Source organism: Pseudophryne corroboree, chromosome 3, assembly GCF_028390025.1.
Source record: "Pseudophryne corroboree isolate aPseCor3 chromosome 3, aPseCor3.hap2, whole genome shotgun sequence".
Taxonomy (NCBI): domain Eukaryota; kingdom Metazoa; phylum Chordata; class Amphibia; order Anura; family Myobatrachidae; genus Pseudophryne; species Pseudophryne corroboree.
Window position 1 is genome coordinate 51,629,888 of NC_086446.1, and position 19,424 is coordinate 51,649,311.

At 45.4% G+C, this 19,424-nt stretch overlaps 1 protein-coding gene across 1 annotated transcript in view; it reads left to right on the plus strand.

Moving 5' to 3' along the window:
• The window catches only part of LOC135054707 (uncharacterized), a 101,054-nt gene that overhangs the window by 21,792 nt on the left and 59,838 nt on the right, over nt 1–19,424 (plus strand). Inside the window, exons 2-4 of the mRNA XM_063957990.1 lie at nt 8,857–9,126; nt 15,461–15,619; nt 15,804–15,966. Coding sequence (XP_063814060.1) covers nt 8,993–9,126; nt 15,461–15,619; nt 15,804–15,966 — 456 coding nt within the window. The 5' untranslated portion in view covers nt 8,857–8,992. The remainder of the gene's footprint in view (nt 1–8,856; nt 9,127–15,460; nt 15,620–15,803; nt 15,967–19,424) is intronic.

Sequence of the window (19,424 nt, forward strand, 5' to 3'; positions counted from 1 at the left end):
TCCATGCTGCTAAATCTAAGGGCCACTACTCTCTACTTATTCTTCTTGATCTCTCTGCTGCTTTTGACACTGTGGACCACCCTCATTTACAGTGATCACTATAGGCTATAGCCCTGACAAAAATGCACATGGGTAGCATTGTACCCGTTCTAGGATCTTAATTATGATTTAGACGTCTCTGAAATTGTCACAGGCTTAATGTAAATTTGTATATCAATATACCACCACAGTTACTGTAGGTATTGAAGGCTGGAGCACCTGTTATTTAACACAATACCCGTGAACTTAGCTCAAACAGCTCTCGTGCAAGTGGGGACGCCCACCCGTACCAGAGCAGTTGATATACAAAGCCTGTTTGTGATATATTAAGTCTTACATGCAGCAAAAGTGTGGAGGTAGTGCAGAGTTAATCATCTATGTGCGCAAAAGATAATAAACGCACATAGAGGGGACTGTGCTTAAAATCTGTGTGCATAAAATCCTGTGTGTTTAACAGGCTAATAAAAGCATTATACATGATGTAATTACCGTATATACTCGAGTATAAGCCGACTTTTTCAGCACTTTTTTTCGTGCTGAAAAAGCCCTCTCGGCTTATACTCGAGTCAGTGGGAAGGAAGGACACGGAGGGCACAGCGCGTGCCTCTCCTGTGTCCCTCCTGTGTCTCCGGCGGCAGCGGCATGTGTGTGTTAAATGAAGTACCCGTTCGTGAGTCAATCAGAGCTCACGAACGGGTACTTAATTTAACACACACACGCCGCTGCCGCCGGAGACGCAGGAGGGACACAGGAGAGGCGCGCGCTGTGCCATCCGTGTCCCTCCTTCACAAAACAGCGCGGGAGCGGCGGAGGATAAGTTGTAATTGGCACTGGGGGAGCATATTTGGCACTTGGGGGGTGGCATATGTGGCACTGAGGGGGCATATCTGGCAGTATGAGGGCATATCTGCCACTGTGGGGGCATTAAACCTCCTAATGATAATGTGTGGACCCTTATTCAAAAAGTAAAGCATTCAATACCTTTAATACCAAGAAATAATGACACGGAGACTTGAATTTGGCAGAAAATTATTAGCTATTTATTGTACCCTAACCATTAGAAAAAACCTGTAAAGTAAAATTTTAGTTAACATGCCGATTCAGCAGGCATATGGTGGCAGAAAAAAGAACGGCTATATTCCAGTGACGATAACCTCAAAAAACATTAAAACCCAAACGATCCTAATTTACCACAAACCATACATAGGTAATAGGTGCCTGACTCAGACCTCCACGCTGACTGCCCACCCTGATGGGTGATGACGCTGCCCCCTGATGGGTGATCTAGCGGCCTTAAAAGTCAATGGAGGTGAGTGCACCTAAACCACACCAATACTGTAAACAACTGTAACTAACAAGTCAAACTACAACCTGCCGTTCTTTTCCGCCAACAGCGAAAGACTCTTCCCCAGAGTCTTCGCACCGCCACCATACCCTCAACCTAACTCCTGTAACACTAGAAACAGATCCTCCAGGAAAAACAACATCCCCTCCTTGGACAGATGCACACCATCAGGCCGAAAAAGGTGACTGGCACGAAAGCGAATCCTAGGGTGGCGAACCACTTTCCCTCCGTGAGCCAACACCCACTTCGCCACCGCCGCATTCACCTTTTGCCTGGCCTCATCAATCGGGCGACCGTCCGCCACTCCTCACCAATGCAACCTTGGCACCATCATAGAGAACACCAAAACACAATTGGGCCACGCTGCGGCCACACTGGCCAGATCCTCCATCATGGCCCATCGCAGCTCCAAAGATGTCCTCTTCCCCAGATCGTTGCCACCCAAATGGACAACCAGCACCCTAGGGACTCCATGCTCGCTGACCTGACTGACCAATCTACTCTTCAGATCTTGCCACATCATCCCTCACAAACCAAGCCAACGAACGCCATGAGCCCAAGGAAAAAACTGCGCCCCCTCCGAGGCCAAAAACCTGGCTGCCCAGTAAACATAAGAGTGGCCAACTACCCAGATTGCCAAATCGTCGTCAACCCAACCTGAAGAGAAGGAAAGGAGTAAAAATCGGTTAATAAGAATCCTAACAGGAGCTTATTGAATGCATTAACCTGGAGGATCTGCCAAAAGAAAAAAGGGGTTTTCGTGTCTTGCATAAGTCACGGCCTAGCCGATCTAAACAAGCTTCCAGCCAATCGAAGCAAAACATAAAAATACAACGGGAAAAATCAAAGTAAAATAAGGAAAATAAAAAGGGGGGGGGGGGTTTAAAATGGGAAAAACCATGTAAGAACTCAGCTGGAGGTGAAAGCGTAAAAACCTGCTGAGGGACTTTGATTTGTACTGATCAGCCGAATTGTAGATTGAAATTCAGTGCATCAAGTCAGGCAAAAAATCGCAAAAGAACTCCAGACCCCCGCTGCCAGCAGCGGCGAGTAGCTAATCCCTGAGTAGGATGAACAGGGGAGACAAACAGACACCACTGCACAAGGACGTACTTAACCTTACAACATGAACTTATACAACGTCTAATAAAACTGAACTGTTAATCAAACTAAAAACTCATGAAACTGGGCGAATATATCGTCTGTAACTTGACGACTTCCATCGTCCCACTGCCTGAATCTCTGCAACGGAAAAACCCGCCGACGCAGCCGACGTCGCCGCCCCGATACGGAAAGAATGCGTACCGAAAGCAGCGGGTGAAAGGCCCAAACTCGCCAGACAGCGACTCAGCATCCAACAAAACTGATATTTCGTCAAAGGTAAACCGTCATAATGCAGCAGCCACGACCCCTGCACACCGGGCCGAACCGCTGCATATTTCGATGCCAACCTCGCCGGGCAAATCTCCCCTCCAGAGACGGTATTAAAGTGACCCATCGCCCTCTACCTACTTGGTCCGTCTTAGAGCGACGCAATCTGCACAGCAAGGACCTCTCACCCACCACCACGTCATCCAGAAGCATGCGCGAGTCTGCCCGCTTAGATGGCGCTACCAGCTCCGAAACCCGAAAGGCACCGTGGTAAGCCATGGAGAACGCCAACTGGAACAAAAGCGATTAAAAAATTGACGACGCGATACTGCCTACCGCATCGATGACAGCCGGTAGCAAGGCCGCATCGATGGGCCGTCGCCTATCAGGCGGCGTTGGCGCCACGCGTGCCCACCCTTTCATCGCCTTTACCAGAAGCCCGCTCTTTGTCACGTCAGGGACACCCTTGATTTTATTAAAAAACGAAATCCCTGCTAAGTACCGGGACACCACTGCTCTGGACCTACCCGTGACAAAAAGCTGCCAAATAAAAGAAAGCATCATCCGATGCCCGCTCTTACCTTCTTGACTACGTCCTCGGACAAACTCTTCCCACTCGCTCCAAGCTTGACCGTAAGCCTTGAGCGTGTTCGGAGCCACTGACCGCATCGCTAGAGCCTTCAGTCTGGTCCAATCACCTGCCAGACATAACCGGGACATTGAAACCCACGCTCATCGGCCTCGGGTGCCAACAAACAAAATCTCTCCCACTGACCGCGGGACAACGCGTCGGCAATTCCGTTCTCAAGTCCTGGCACATGCTGCGCGCGGAACCTTACATTCTTATGCAAGCATGTCAGCAGCAATCGCCCAAGCACCCTCAGAACCACCAGCGACTTCGCCCTCTGGTTATTGATTGCATGCACCACGCCCGGATTGTCACATCTAAACAAAATGCTGCGATGAGCCAGACGATCGCCCCAAACCTCCAGTGCTACCATAATGGGGAAAAGCTCCAGCAGCAAAAGGTCCTTAGTGAAACCTCGCGATGCCAATTCTCAGGCCACGAGGCCACGCCCCAAGATCCCTCTAGGTAGCAACCGAACCCAGAGGAACCCACCGCGTCGGTAAACAGCTGTAATCGAGCATTGTCGATCGTTGAATCCAGCCAGATACGCACCCCATTAAAGTCCTCCAGGAACGAGGCCCAGACGGCCAAATCCCTCTTAATCTCGGAGGACAAACGAATGAAATGATGCGGCCTGGCACACCCCGCCGTCGCCCTCTCCAGTTTTCGGCAGAAAACCCTGCCTATCGGGATCACCCGGCAAGCAAAGTTCAAGAGGCCCAGCAAGGACTGCGCCTGCCTCAGCGTGACTTTGCGCGACATCACGAACTGGCAAATAACCACGCCTGCCACCGTGTCGATTTCAATCCCCAAGAACGACAAACAGGAAACCGGCCCCTCCGTTTTATCCTCGGCCACAGGAACGCCAAAATGATAAAACAACGCTCGGATGCTGAACAGCAAGTCGCTGCAGCGCGGCAAATTCGCCGGCCCCACACAGAGGAAATCAAGGTAATGAGCGACTCCATGACCCCCTGAAGAAGACTCCACGCACCAATGCAAGAATGTGCTAAACCTTTCAAAAAACGAGCAGGAAACGGAACATCCCATCGGCAAACATTTGTCAATGAAATATTCCGCTCCGATCCGAAAACCCATAAAACGTAATGAGTCCGGATGCAACGGGAGCAACCGAAACGCGGACTCAACATCGATCTTAGCCATCAGAGCTCCCGGGCCGTAACTACGAACCAACTCCAGCGCCTCATCAAATGACTGGTACACCACTGAGCAGTGCGCCGGCGGTATCGCAACGTTGACCGACGACCCTGACGGGTAAGAAAGATGTTGAATGAGCCGAAAGGCACCCGGAGTCTTCTTGGGGACTACCCCCACTGGGGAAATGACCAAGTCATCCACTGGGGGCGAGCTAAACGGGCCTTCCATCCTACCCATTTGCACCTCTTTATCAACTTTCCCGCGCAAAACGGACGGCAAGGCGCGAGCGGACTGAAGATTCCAGAGAGCCTTGACCGATACTTCGCCCGCAACTGGCAAGCGGAAACCAAACTTAAAACCCTGAAACAAAAACTGAGCGTCCGTACTATTCGGATACCAATCCAACCATTTGGACATGGCATCCAAATTAATTGGCGTTGGGGCCCTGCGGAGCGATCCCGCTCGCGCCGGGCCTTGCGTAGCTTTGCTTTCCCCTCACGCCTTGTCGATTTCCTTTAAAACAGTTGGAGGCCGAGTGGAAGTCGCCACATTGCAAGCACGAATGTCGAAACCGACACTGCTTGCCGAAGGAACAGGTCGCATTATTAAATGCGAAGCACTTCCCCTTCGCGGCGGCCTGCCCACCCCCGCGGACAGCCAACCTACCTTTCCTACCCGGTCCCCCTTCCGCGCTACTCCCCTGAGCGGACGACCCTGCGCGTTGCCCGTCCGCCCCCGGATTCCGGGGCTCCTTTGCGGGTTGAGAAGCCCGGGTGACCTGGAGCCAGACCTCCACGTCCTTGCAACCGAAGTCAATAATCTGTAAGCAGTCCTGCTTCTCTCGGAACTTCTCATCATACATCCGTCATTCGATTCCCGACGATGTGCGCTGCATATCATGTATCAAGTGCAGGTATCGTATGACGTTCATATGTTCGTCAGGCCTATCTTCCAGATAACACGCCGCAAAGACGCAAAAACCGGCCAGCCAGTTGTCGAAAGTACGGAAAGCTTCAGCTCCAATGCCTTTCTTAGCTGTCGCTGCCTTATACTCCTTTGCGTCCTTAGTCAGCACGAACATATCCACGTAATCGCCCCTGCAGATCTTCCTACGGCAGCTATCCCGCAACCCCATCAACACTGCCGTATAATCACAGTGGACTACCCCAGGCAAATCGCGGCGCTTCTTGGCCCTGCGAGCGTCCTCGCTAAGCCGATTACGTCTCTTCCGCCTCTCCTGCTGCCCCGCCGCCCTCTTAGCGTACTTCGTCGCAAGATAGAACATCCACAAGATAGAACGGGATACACATATACAGTTTTCATCACACTATTCTTGTCATGTTTTTTTCTTTCTATTTTCTTTAATACTTCGCTTCACTCAGCCCAATATGAGGCTGAATAGATATTAATATATACAGCCCTACAGGTTTTCAGATAAGGGTGGCATGTTTATACCTAAATTTTAATAAATATGATAAAATTTTAAACAATAAAATTTAAAGGGACGGAGTGCACTCATTCAAATCCGATTTTCTGTTTCTTTGTAAAAATGTCCTAATATAGATAGATAAATAGATAACAGATAGATAGATAGATAGATAGATAGATAGATAGATAGATAGATAGATAGATAGATAGATAGACATACAGATAAATAGATACATATAGATAGATAGATAGATAGATAGATAGATAGATAGATAGATAGATAGATACAAATAGATAGATAAAGGCAGATAGATAGATAGACATATAGATAGATAGACATATAGATAGATAGATAGATAGATAGATAGATAGATAGATAGATAGATAGATAGATAGATAGATAGATACGGAGAGATTGATTGATTGATTGAGTGATAGATACACACACACACACACACACACACACACACACACAGATACATACAGATAGAGACATACGGAAAGATAGATAGAATAAATAAATACTTACATACACGTAGATAGATAGATAGATAGATAGATAGATACAGATAGATAGATAGATAGATAGATAGATAGATAGATAGATAGATAGATAGATAGATGGACAGATGGACAGATAAAAAGGTACATATAGATAGATAGACATACAGATAGATAGATAGATAGATAGACAGATAAAAAGATACATATAGATAGATAGACATACAGAAAGAAAGATAGATACATACATACATACATACATACACACACACACACACACACACACACACACACACATAAATACATACAGATAGAGACATACAGATAGATAGAGAGAGACATACGGATAGATAGATAGATAGATAGATAGATAGATAGATAGATAGATAGATAGATAGATAGATAGATAGAATACAGACATACACACACATAGATAGATAGATACATATAGATAGATAGATAGATAGATAGATAGATAGATAGATAGATAGATAGATAGATAGATAGATAGATAGACAGATAAAAAGATACATATAGATAGATAGACATACAGAAAGATAGATAGATAGATAGATAGATAGATAGATAGATAGATAGATAGATAGACAGATAAATAGATATAGATAGATAGATAGATAAATAGATATAGATAGATAGATAGATAGATAGATAGATAGATAGATAGATAGATAGATAGATAGATAGATAGATACACACACACATAGGGGGTGATTCCGAGTTGTTCGCTCGCTAGCTGCTTTTAGCAGCATTGCACATGCTAAGCCGCCGCCCTCTGGGTGTGTATCTTAGCTTAGCAGAATTGCGAACGAAAGATTTGCAGAATAGCGAAAATAAATTTCTTAGCAGTTTCTGAGTAGCTCCAGACCTACTCACAAATAGCGATCAGCTCAGGCCGTTTCGTTCCTGGTTTGACGTCACACACACGCCCAGCGTCCGGCCAGCCACTCCCCCGTTTCTCCAGACACTCCCGCGTTTTATCCTGGCACGCCTGCGTTTTTCCGCACACTCCCAGAAAACGGCCAGTTTCCGCCCAGAAACACCCACTTCCTGTCAATCACACTGCGAACACTTCAACGATGAAAAATCTTTGTTCGGGCGTGAGTAAATCTACTAAGTGTTGTGGTAAAATACTAACCGCATGCGCACTGCGAACCATGCACAAATCGTCAATGAGCGAACAACTCGAAATGACCCCCATAGATACATACAGATAGAGACATACAGATAGATAGAGAGAGACATACGGATAGATAGATAGATAGATAGATAGATAGATAGATAGATAGATAGATAGATAGATAGATAGAATACATACATACACATAAATAGATAGATATATATAGATAGATAGACAGATAAAAAGATACATATAGATAGATAGACAGACAGATAGATAGATAGATAGATAGATAGATAGATAGATAGATAGATAGATAGATACAGATAGATACATACAGAGCTACATACAGATAGATCGATCAATAGATACATACAGATAGATTGAGACATACGTACAAGCAGGACTTTTGCCCAGGGCGCCGCCTTCCGGAGGGCGCAGGGCGCCATCCGGAGGGCGCCGCACCAGGGCAAGATCCACTGCTGCTGTGTGCCGCCCGCTGCCCCCCTGCTGCCACTGGCCGCTGCCCCCCCGCTGCCGCTGGGAAGGGAAACTAGACGCGTACGCGTCTAGTTTCCCTTCGTGGAGAGGTCCTTTACTGTGCGGTGCGCGATGATGTCATCGCGCACCGCACAGCAAAGGTCCTCTCTACGAAGGGAACTAGACGCTACGTGTCTAGTTTCCCTTCGTGGAGAGGACCTTTGCTGTGCGGTGCGCAATGACGTCATCGCGCACCGCATATCATTCCAGTCTGTACAGGGGGCGTAAATGACCACCCCCCCGTGCGAAGCCACGCCCCCCAATGCCGCCCGGGGCGCCAGAAGCCCCGGAACCGGCCCTGCGCCGATCCAGGTGTTTTCCGACAAGTTTGAATTTCCGTCAAAAGTCAGAAAAATGGCATCCGATTTGAATAGGTCCAATGAAGATTTGACCTAAAAAAGTCAGACACTGCCGTTTTTCCGACACGTTGGAAATTCCATCTTCAATTGAATAGACCCCTATATTGTCCAAATTGACTTGCCTGTATAAACGAGAATAGATCAATGATGAACGATCGCAGGGCCACTCATCGTACATTGTTGATGCATACAGACCGATATGAACGATATATCATTCATTTTTGAACGATATTGTTCATATCGGTCATCGTTATGGCCAAGTGTGTAGGGCCCATTAGTGTTTTGTCACTTCCATTCTAGCTTGCACTGCTAATAACCTGGTCTCCTCATGAATTATTTCCCTCCTCAGGTCAGTAAGGACACCTCTCGTGTGTGAGTTCTGCCACAGGAATTCTGAGACCCTTACTACACACCTCCGAAGGGGCTGCATACAATGGGCCACGGACACAACAATCCGGGAAATATCTAGAAAAGCCCGTAGCAGCATGATATCATTCCTGAGCAATGGGAGAATTCTAAACTATGAAGATCTAGAACAGTTACAGGGAGCTGACAGCATCGCCGTATATCTAGAAGCAAGAGGCCACTTTGTGAAAAATAAGCCTGTGCTAACTTCAGGGTAAGTAACATTGTACATTGGGGTTGTAATTGGATAGGACAGTTTATGAAAGTCATGTGGGCGGTTCTGGAATTTGATAGGCTTACCTGAAGAGGTGACTTTTCAGGGAATGCTTGAAGGTTTGGAGACTACAGGAGAGTCTTATTGTGCGTGGGAGGGCATTCCACAGAGTGGGTGCAGCCAGAAGAAAGTCCTGCAATTAGGAGTGGGAATGAGTAATGCGTGTGGATGAGAGACGTAGACCTTGTGAAGAGCGGAGAGGTCGGGTTGGGAGATATTTTGAGATAAGAGAAGAGATGTATGTTGGTGTAATCTGGTTAATGACCTTGTGTGTGAGTAAAAGTATTTTATATTAAAAGTATTTTATATTTAAAAGTCCAGGTATATAAGTCGGTTAAGGGTTCCTGGGGTTGTGGATGGAAAGTGGGCTCCATCCAAGATGGAACTAGACTGAGAACTTTTTTATTCGTCGCTTGTTCCTTAGAGTATAATGTACTTTTTAACCCTTGAGCCAGTCTAGGTATATATACACCAGATCATAAGTGTATCTTGCATACTGGTATTTCCTGTTTTTAGGTATATATTGCCCTTGCTATTACCTGCAATATAGTATGTATTGGAGATATAAAGACAATTGCCATACTGTGTGACTATTGAAGGATAGCAGAACCCATAGTGTGTGACAGAAGGGAGAGGCAGGCTGCTGTGCTAGCTCATTACCATGTGTATCACATGTGCTAGTCCATAGTGTGAGGTGTAATAGGTGCTGCTGGTCATGTAATCAGAACAATGACTGAGTGACTGGTATGATAGCTAGCTGGCAGCCCAAATTATTTATCTAGGTCATCAGGTAATCTGGGAGGTAATTAGGTTAGATCTCCCAGAGGATGTACAATGGGTCTCCACTGCAGTGGCAAACGCAGGATTTGCATGGGGGGGTTTCCAGAACTGGGCGGAGCCAATCACGGGGGTGGGGACTGAGGTGACCCAGTATATGCTGGGTCCGTAAAACTAGTGTGTCTGTGTGTGTGTATATATATATATATATATATATATATATATACACACATATATCTACACACATATATATATATATATACATATATATATATATATACATACACACACACATACATAAACACATATACATAGCATATTAAACAAGCATACATATATATATATATATGTACACACACATACAGTACACATATATATACACATTTATATATATATCATGTGTGTGTGTGTTTATATGTATGTATGTATGTATGTATGTATGTATGTATATACATGTGTATATATGTATGCACATGGATATATATGTACTATAATTAAAATAAAGTAAACTTTTATTGCACTTGCAAGTGCCACCAGGAAGACAGCAGGCTGCAGAGGACGCTAGACAGTCATTAATAATACTCATGCAGCTTAAAAAAAAAAAAAAAATTTTTTTTTTTTTTTTTTTAGTGGAGGGGGGTTTCTGGGTACTCGGAAACCCCCCCTGGGTGCGCCACTGCACTGCACTATACTGGCTGACATAGCCTTGGGATACCCAACACCCTGAGTAGACTATTTGGCACCAGAGGGGATCTGCCAGATAATACATAAGGAGAGCGGTTTCTCAATGAAGAAGAGCATTCTATTATGGTGGATCCTGTGGACCAGACATTAGGAAACCCTCAGAGCTAGGCATCGCTGTGCCACCAGAGGAAACCCTACCAGGACAGGGTCAGTGTGAGCCAGTGCCCCAGGCTGGGGGACACAGGACTGTCTAGCTAACGGTAGTGGCAAGGATGACGATTATTGAGATTGTTATTCTTGGGTACTGACTGCAAGAGGCTGGTGGAGGATACATGCTATCTATCTATCTATTTATCTATCTATCATAGATATATAGATATTGAGGTATATAATATATATATATATATATATATATACACACACACACACACACACACACACACACACACACACACATATAAATATATATCGTTGTAATGCCCGGCACTCCTGGTCCTTCCTGGGTCAATAGCCTGGGTGCCCTCCTTTATGTGGTCAGATCATAGCAAAGAAAACAACGGCGTCACTCCAGGTCTTGTGCAAATTCAATGTTTAAATCAGAAATCAAGGTGTCATGTCCAACATTTCGGGGCCCGTAGCTCCTTTGTCAAGGAGTGATAAAGTGCAAGTGAACCCGCCTTACCTTATAAAGCATTGGAATACTCACCCGTGAGGAGGAGCATCACCCGCGCCTTCAGCCGCTCCGGGTGCCGGGGGGTTCCGGCGTCTCGCGGGAACTACGTCATCCGCGTCGCCTCTCCACTTCCGGTGTCCCGTTGCTAAGCTGCACGCTAGGTCTGCGGCTTGGTTGCCATGGCGCCCCAAGCCGCTTTCCACAGCGCTTGTGCGTCGGGCTCTGCAATACATAAAATGTGAAAGTGTCATCGTGCAGTGCAATCACATTATGGTTATTACATACTGAGCTAATTTACATAAAGAGGTATGCTCACTATAATTCATTACATATTACATAATAGTAGAACATATATTTCTTACCCCCATGAAATTCATCCGTCTGGGTTAATTAATGTAAAAATTCATATAACCTAGTGTCACATATATAGCTACACAGGGGTCCCTTACCACTTATTGCAAAAGAGGGTAATCATACAGTTTTTACTACTTTACTCATAGTACTACCCCTAGTCAATCCTAGGGAATAGAAAGAGGACAGAAGCAGCCCATCACCATAGGGGTCTAAATTAGCTACTGAACATATAGCATGCAGTCCACTGCTAGTTCCAAATTATTCGCATCCTATTGTTCAATTCTTGTTCAGTGAATTCCACAGTATCTGTTCGTCCAGACCATTGGGTTGTATGGTCTCTAATTTAAATATCCACCTCGCTTCCATCTTCAGTAGTCTACCATTTCTATCTCCACCTCTTGGACTGCTGGGGACGTGGTCTATGATAATGTGTCTTAGTGCACTTAGCGGGTGTTTTTTATCCACAAAATGCTGCGTCACTGGTTGGTCTGATCTCCCTTGTTTAATTGCTGCTGATATTGCCGACCTATGTAATGCCATTCTCTGTCTCAGGTCTCTAATTGTCTTTCCCACATATCCCAGCCCACATGGGCATGTGATGAGGTTAGATTACATGGGTCGTAGTGCAAGTTAACACATGGCGGATACTAAAGGTCTGTTCTTTTTTGGGGTGTTTAAACTTGGTACCTATCACCATAGATTTGCACGTCGTACACCCCAGGCACCTGTAGCATCCAGGCGGTTTCGACAAGAAATTTAGAGGTGGGGTGCTTCCAAACCCCGTGATATCTGAGTGCACTAAAGTATCTAAAGAACTGGTACTACTGGATACTTCTGCGTCAGTGCATCCAGTGTCTTGGTAGTGATTAGACCCTCCAGTTTAGCTTCCTCCAGGATTTTGTCCAATTCCAATTTAGATTTCTGAGTTGGATCGGCACCTAGGCACCGGTATGTGCTTGTCTCAGCTAGCTGTTTATATATCTCTTCTCGATAGTCCTCTATATTTTGAATTACTAAGCCCCCTCCCTTATCTGCCTGTCGGAAGATCACATCTTTATAATTACTCAAATCTTTGAGAGCATCTCTTTCCTTCTTAGACAAATTATTCCTTTGTTGGGCAGGGGTGTTAGTGTATCGTGTCACAGAATTATCCAGCAGTCGTGTAAATGTTTTCAGTGAATGGTTGGATGATTGTGGGTCGAATTTTGAAGATGAGCGAGAGGCATAGAACTTATCAAATATTGACACATTAGTTTGTGTATCAGTGTGATCTTGATAATACTCTTGAAGTCTCAGCTTTCGCGAGAATCTATGTAGATCTTGTTTCCATGTAAATGCGTCATGTCTATTGGTCGGTATAAAGGACAATCCCTTATTAAGCACTTTGACCTCAGTTGGTGTGAAGGTCCTAGATGAGAGGTTAAATATCACATTTTGTTCTTCGCTGCTCGACTTCTGTAATCTCTTATTTTGGCTCCCTCTGCGGGTGGGCGCCCTTTTGGTTCCTTGGGCTTGACCTGTGCCTCTCCTAAAGGGACATCACCTGAGGCCATGGTGTCATCTGAGTCAGGTAGCGCAAATTCACTATCACTATTGGAAGAGTAATTCATTTTGTTGACTCCATCCTTTCTCCTTCGCCAATCTCTCCTAAAGGTATGCCCACGTTGGCCTCCTTTCTGGGTGTCACCCCCCATGAGCCACTTATAGACCTGCTTGTCTTCATAGTCGCTTTTCACAATGAGATATTTGTTCCTTTTGAACCTGACAAGTTCTTTTTTATACTGGTCACATTGTGTTTGGAGCTTCTTCATCCAGTCCTGGGAGGGGTCCTCTTGGAGTGTCCTTAGATTTTTACTTTCAAATGTTGTAACTCTCTCTCTCTGGTAACTTTTAATTCGCGGCCCACTTCTTCCACCACTAACAATACCAGGTCTAGGCTGCATTTGTTAAGTATTGCCGTCCATTTGCGGCAAAATTCTGGGTTGTACCTGCCCAATGTTGGTACATTCTTAATCCTAAAGCCCCTGGGTATCATCTTCTCCCGGTGGTATTGGGACAAGGAAATTCCGTGCATGAGGAAATCAGTTTCTTTTTTCTTTAATTTAAGTAACTGATGGAAAGTGTCCTGTGCATCTAGTTGTAAATCAGTATCAGGGAGCTGGTCTTTAAATAGTAACCTCTCAGCATCTCCCTCGTTGTAGCTGAATATGTCACCTTTAGTTTGCAATGGGGTCTGGTTCCCGAGTGTGGTCCTGTGATCACTGGGGTTGTATACCTCCATATTCACAGATTGCTCCGATTGCTAAAATAAGTGAAAAAAGCGCTGCGTGCTGTAAAGTGTTCACGTGTATCTGTGCAAACTTAGCTCAATAAAGTGTCCGTGCTCCAGTGGGTAGTAATCACAGCGCTTGACTCGGTCATATATATCCATAATAACAGTCACTAGAAATGGGGACTCTTACGGGTGCCTTATAGTGAGCATACCTCTTTATGTAAATTAGCTCAGTATGTAATAACCATAATGTGATTGCACTGCACGATGACACTTTCACATTTTATGTATTTATGTATTGCAGAGCCCGACGCACAAGCGCTGTGGAAAGCGGCTTGGGGCGCCATGGCAACCAAGCCGCAGACCTAGCGTGCAGCTTAGCAACGGGACGCCGGAAGTGGAGAGGCGATGCGGATGACGTAGTTCCCGCGAGACACCAGAACCCCCCGGCGCCTGGAGCGGCTGAAGGCGCGGGTGATGCTCCTCCTCACGGGTGAGTATTCCAATGCTTTATAAGGTAAGGCGGGTTCACTTGCACTTTATCACTCCTTGACAAAGGGGCTACGGGCCCCGAAACGTTGGACATGACACTGTGATTTCTGATTTAAACATTGAATTTGCACAAGACCTGTAGTGACGCCGTTGTTTTCTTTGCTATATATATATATATATATATATATATATATATAACAATATACTGTATATACTCCACTTAAACAAAGCAATTTGCTGCGTGCCTTTGTACACACAATCCTGGTGTGGGGAATGAAGTTCTAAAACCACACAACATGGCACTGCAGCATGTAGTAATAAGCAATTTAAATCCTATATATATTTACATTGTGAGGAGATCAAGGTAGGAATGCCATCAGCAGTCAGGAATCAGCACACCAGTCCAGGGTTTTTTGTACAATCTAGTCGTAGCTAGTTTTATTTTGCAGTACAGAAAATATAAAACTTAAAAATAAATCTTAGCCCATCTGGGCACCAATTAAACAAATACAGATTCCCTCTCTCAGAGTGGTAGGACCTAATGCCCCTACTACAAATATAGGCATATGTACAGTACTTACAGTCAGTAAATTACAGTGTCTCATATCAGGTCTGCTGCTGTTTCCCCGGGTAGTGAGACCCTCAGTAAAGCCCTGACACTAATTAGCCTGCTCTCATGCTGAAGATGTGAAATGGGCCTAATGGATGGAGCCCACTTTCTCTCTCCATCCACAACCTCAGGAACCCTTAACTGGATTTTACTTAAGCCTAAACTCTGATATAGATGCCCCAAAAACATCAGTGACATGCCTGCATTTTTGACACCACTCCTCGATACCTCCCCCAGATGGTCCCTGGCTGTCACTCACTCTGCATTAAAAATCTTATTTTGAGCGGCATCACAAAGGTATGGCATATGGCAGTACAGTAAGTGAGGACCCATCTGTAGTTAAAGAGGCAATTATGCAGCAATTATACCATCTCACTTTTTCATTCCTGAAAACATGTATCTGTGTAAGCAGATCTGCATCGGCGGCCACACAAATAGAAGCGGCGGAATCAGCAGCAGGCGCTTGGGGCTCCAGAGTTGAAGGCCAGGCAAATCTGGGAGAAGGACGAGAAAGCCAAGCGACGGCTGTGGGCAGTGATGCTGAGCAAGATCCACACTCGCATTCACCCATGTAAGTGCTTCTATCACCTCGTACAAAGAAGGAAAACAAGCCTACCCATGAACCGCATGGTTCAGCAAATGTTTCCGCTGGCTAAAGGAGGATTACTTGTGTTAAATTGATTAATGGGAGGGGAGATGATAAATGGATGGATGGGCAACTTGCTTAATGTCCTGTGTGTTCTTTTCCCTCCCAGGAGGAAGAGAAAGAAAAGAACCAGGCCCCAGTGGACGGTGGAAATACGGAAGAGGATGCAGGATGCGGGGATGTATGCTAAGCACTCTAAGCGTACCCCACTGCTCCAAAACTTCAAGAGACATTTGAAGGACACATTAGATGTAAGAAACTGTAAGCAAGAGGTAAATGGTTTATGTTATTCTGCCGCACATTTCCAACTGGGCAGGTTAGAGAGCAGAGTGGTGTTCTTCATTCTCAGCCCTCAATATATGTAAGTCTCAGTGCCTCCTCCCATGTTCCCACTGCTTCCTCCCAAACGTGCCTCCATGCCATGCCTCCATAGTGACATCAGCCAGACCCTTTTTGATCTTGCAGGACTAGTTCTGCACATGTGAGTATGTGAACCATCTGGTTTAGGTACATCTCTGTATCAGGTCCATAGGGTGGGATGTATCATTGCTAGTAATGCAGGCAAACCTCGATACACTGACATCTGTCATCAGAGCCGGAATGAACATTGTAACGACGCTGCTGGGAGACAGTGACCTGAGGGCACGTGTACTTGTGGCTCCTACGTGGGTCGCTCTACTGACACTGATGTAATTATATCAGCGCCAGGAGGAGAAGGACGGTAGAACCACCAGCTAAAAAAAACCACTACATGGTTAGTTAAAAATGGGGGAAGGGAGAGGGTTAATGTGGGTTTGGAGATAACATATGGGGAGTCTCATGGGCTGCATAATATAAGCTGTGGCACTACTATGGGACTTATAAACTGGGATTGGGACATTACTGTGGGTCATACTACACATTACTGTGGGTCATACTGTACATTACTGTGGGGCATACTATACATTACTGTGGGGCAACCTATACATAACTATGGGGCATACTATACATTACTGTGGGGCATACTATACGTAACTATGGGGCATACTATACATTACTGTGGGGCATTCTATACATTACTGTGGGGCATACTATACATTACTGTGGGGCATACTATACGTAACTATGGGGCATACTATACATTACTGTGAGGCATACAATGCATTAATGTGGGGCATACTATACATTACTGTGAGGCATACTATACATTACTGTAAGGCATACTATACATTACTTTGGGGCGTACTATACATTACTGTGAGGCATACAATGCATTAATGTGGGGCATACTATACATTACTGTGAGGCATACTATACATTACTGTAAGGCATACTATACATTACTTTGGGGCGTACTATACATTACTGTGAGGCATACAATGCATTAATGTGGGGCATACTATACATTACTGTGAGGCATACTATACATTACTGCAAGGCATACTATACATTACTTTGGGGCATACTATACATTACTTTGGGGCATACTATACATTACTGTGAGGCATACAATGCATTAATGTGGGGCATACTATGTAATACTGTGAGGCTTTCAAGAAGTGGCCAATCCCGCGCTTACCTTACTGTCGGGCTCCGGCGGGCATCCTGCGGTTACAGGAACGGAGGTGGTGTCCATGTGATCGACGGTGCTGGATTCGCTGTTGGCCATGCGACAGGGCACTGCCATTAGAGCCAGCAGTCAGATGATTCTGCTGCCAAATCGTCACAACAGGCAGCCATGTGACCTCTTGCTCCAATAGGAGTGGTGCAGGAGGTATAAAGCAAGTGTCAGGCAGTGTCTCTGTCCCTGAATATCATCGCTCCCCAGCATCGTATAAGAGTCACACTGTGCCCAGTCTTACCTGTGGACTTTGTGCATTTCTAGTCTCACCGGTAACCAGCCCGGTAATTCAGTACGCTACCAGTATAACCGGTACCCAGCCCGGTTTCCAGTATGCTACCAGTATAACCAGTACCCAGCCCGGTTCCATTGTGCATTACCAGTCTTACCGGTACCCAGCCCGGTTCCCAATGTGCTACCAGTCTTACCGGTACCCAGCCCAGGTTTCCAGTATGCTACAAGTATAACCGGAACCCAGCATTACTGTGGGGCATACTATACATTACTATGGGGCAAATTATACATTACTGTGGGGTATACTATACGTAACTATGGGGAATACTATACATTACTGGGGGCATTCTATATATGACTGCGGGGCATACTATACATTACTGTGGGGCATACTATATATTACTGTGGGGCATACTATACATTACTGTGGGTCATACTATGCATTACTGTGGGCCATACTATACATTACTATGGGGCATACTATACATTACTATGGGGCAAATTATACATTACTGTGGGGTAACCTATACGTAACTATGGGGAATACTATACATTACTGGGGGCATTCTATATATGCCCCCCCCCCCTGCAGTGCACATGGTTTTGCACAATTGCTAAAAAATTTCCTGCTGCGATCAACTTGGAATTACCCCCCATATTTGCCCATTCACATCAGTCCCTGCCCCAGTGCAGCTTACAATCTATGTTCCCTATCACATGTACACACACACATATTCACACTAGGGTTAATTTTGTTGGGAGCCAATTAACCTACCAGTATATTTTTGGGATTGTGGGAGGAAACCGGAGTACCCGGAGAAAACCCACGCAAGTACGGGGAGAATATACAAACTCTGCACAGTTAGGGCCATGGTTGGAATCGAACCCATGACCTCAGTGCTGTGAGGCAGTAATGCTAGACATTACTGTGGGGCATACTATACATTACTGTGGGGCATACTATACATTACTGTGGGGCATACTATACATCAGTGTGGGGCATACTATGCATTACTGTGGGGCATACTATACATCAGTGTGGGGCATACTATACATTACTGTGGGGCATACTATACATCAGTGTGGGGCATACTATGCATTACTGTGGGGCATACTATACATCAGTGTGGGGCATACTATACATCAGTGTGGGGCATACTACACATTACTGTGGGGCATACTATATATCAGTGTGGGGCATACTATGCATTACTGTGGGGCATACTATACATCAGTGTGGGGCATACTATACATTACTGTAGGGCATACTATACATTACTGTAGGGCATACTATGCATTACTGTGGGGCATACTATACATCAGTGTGGGGTGTCAAAGTCAGAAAAATATCATGATGCACACTGCCATATTTGCACCTCATACAGGTCCGCGCTGCGCATGCGTGCGCTCTCCCGTGCGTACGCATACCCGCTGTTACGTGCACCCGCAGGCGCACGGTATGCGCATTTACGGTAGAGTTTATGTGCGCCTAGCGTGCGACTCGATCATTACATATTTTAACCATATAATGTATTTTGTAGATTATGGTCCCTTTGATAGAATCTGAAAGTTTAGTTAATGTAGCATGTTCATGGACAGAGAGATCCCTCTTTGTTTGATACGAAGGGTCAGACATGGGTTATATAGTGGTGTTTAGTATCCATCGGAAGAGTATTTAATTAGCAATATTCCGGTGTTGGTTTGAAGCGGATAAATCGCTCGTGCGAATAGTTATGGACATAAGAAGTTTATGTACTTTTACTATTATTTGCACTCACTTATCCATGCGGCGGGAAACCTAGTTTCCCACCCACCTGAGCAGTTGGAAATAGTCACAGCCCACCTGTATGAATCAACCTATGACCTTTTGTTATAATGCGAAGATGAATTCCTGTG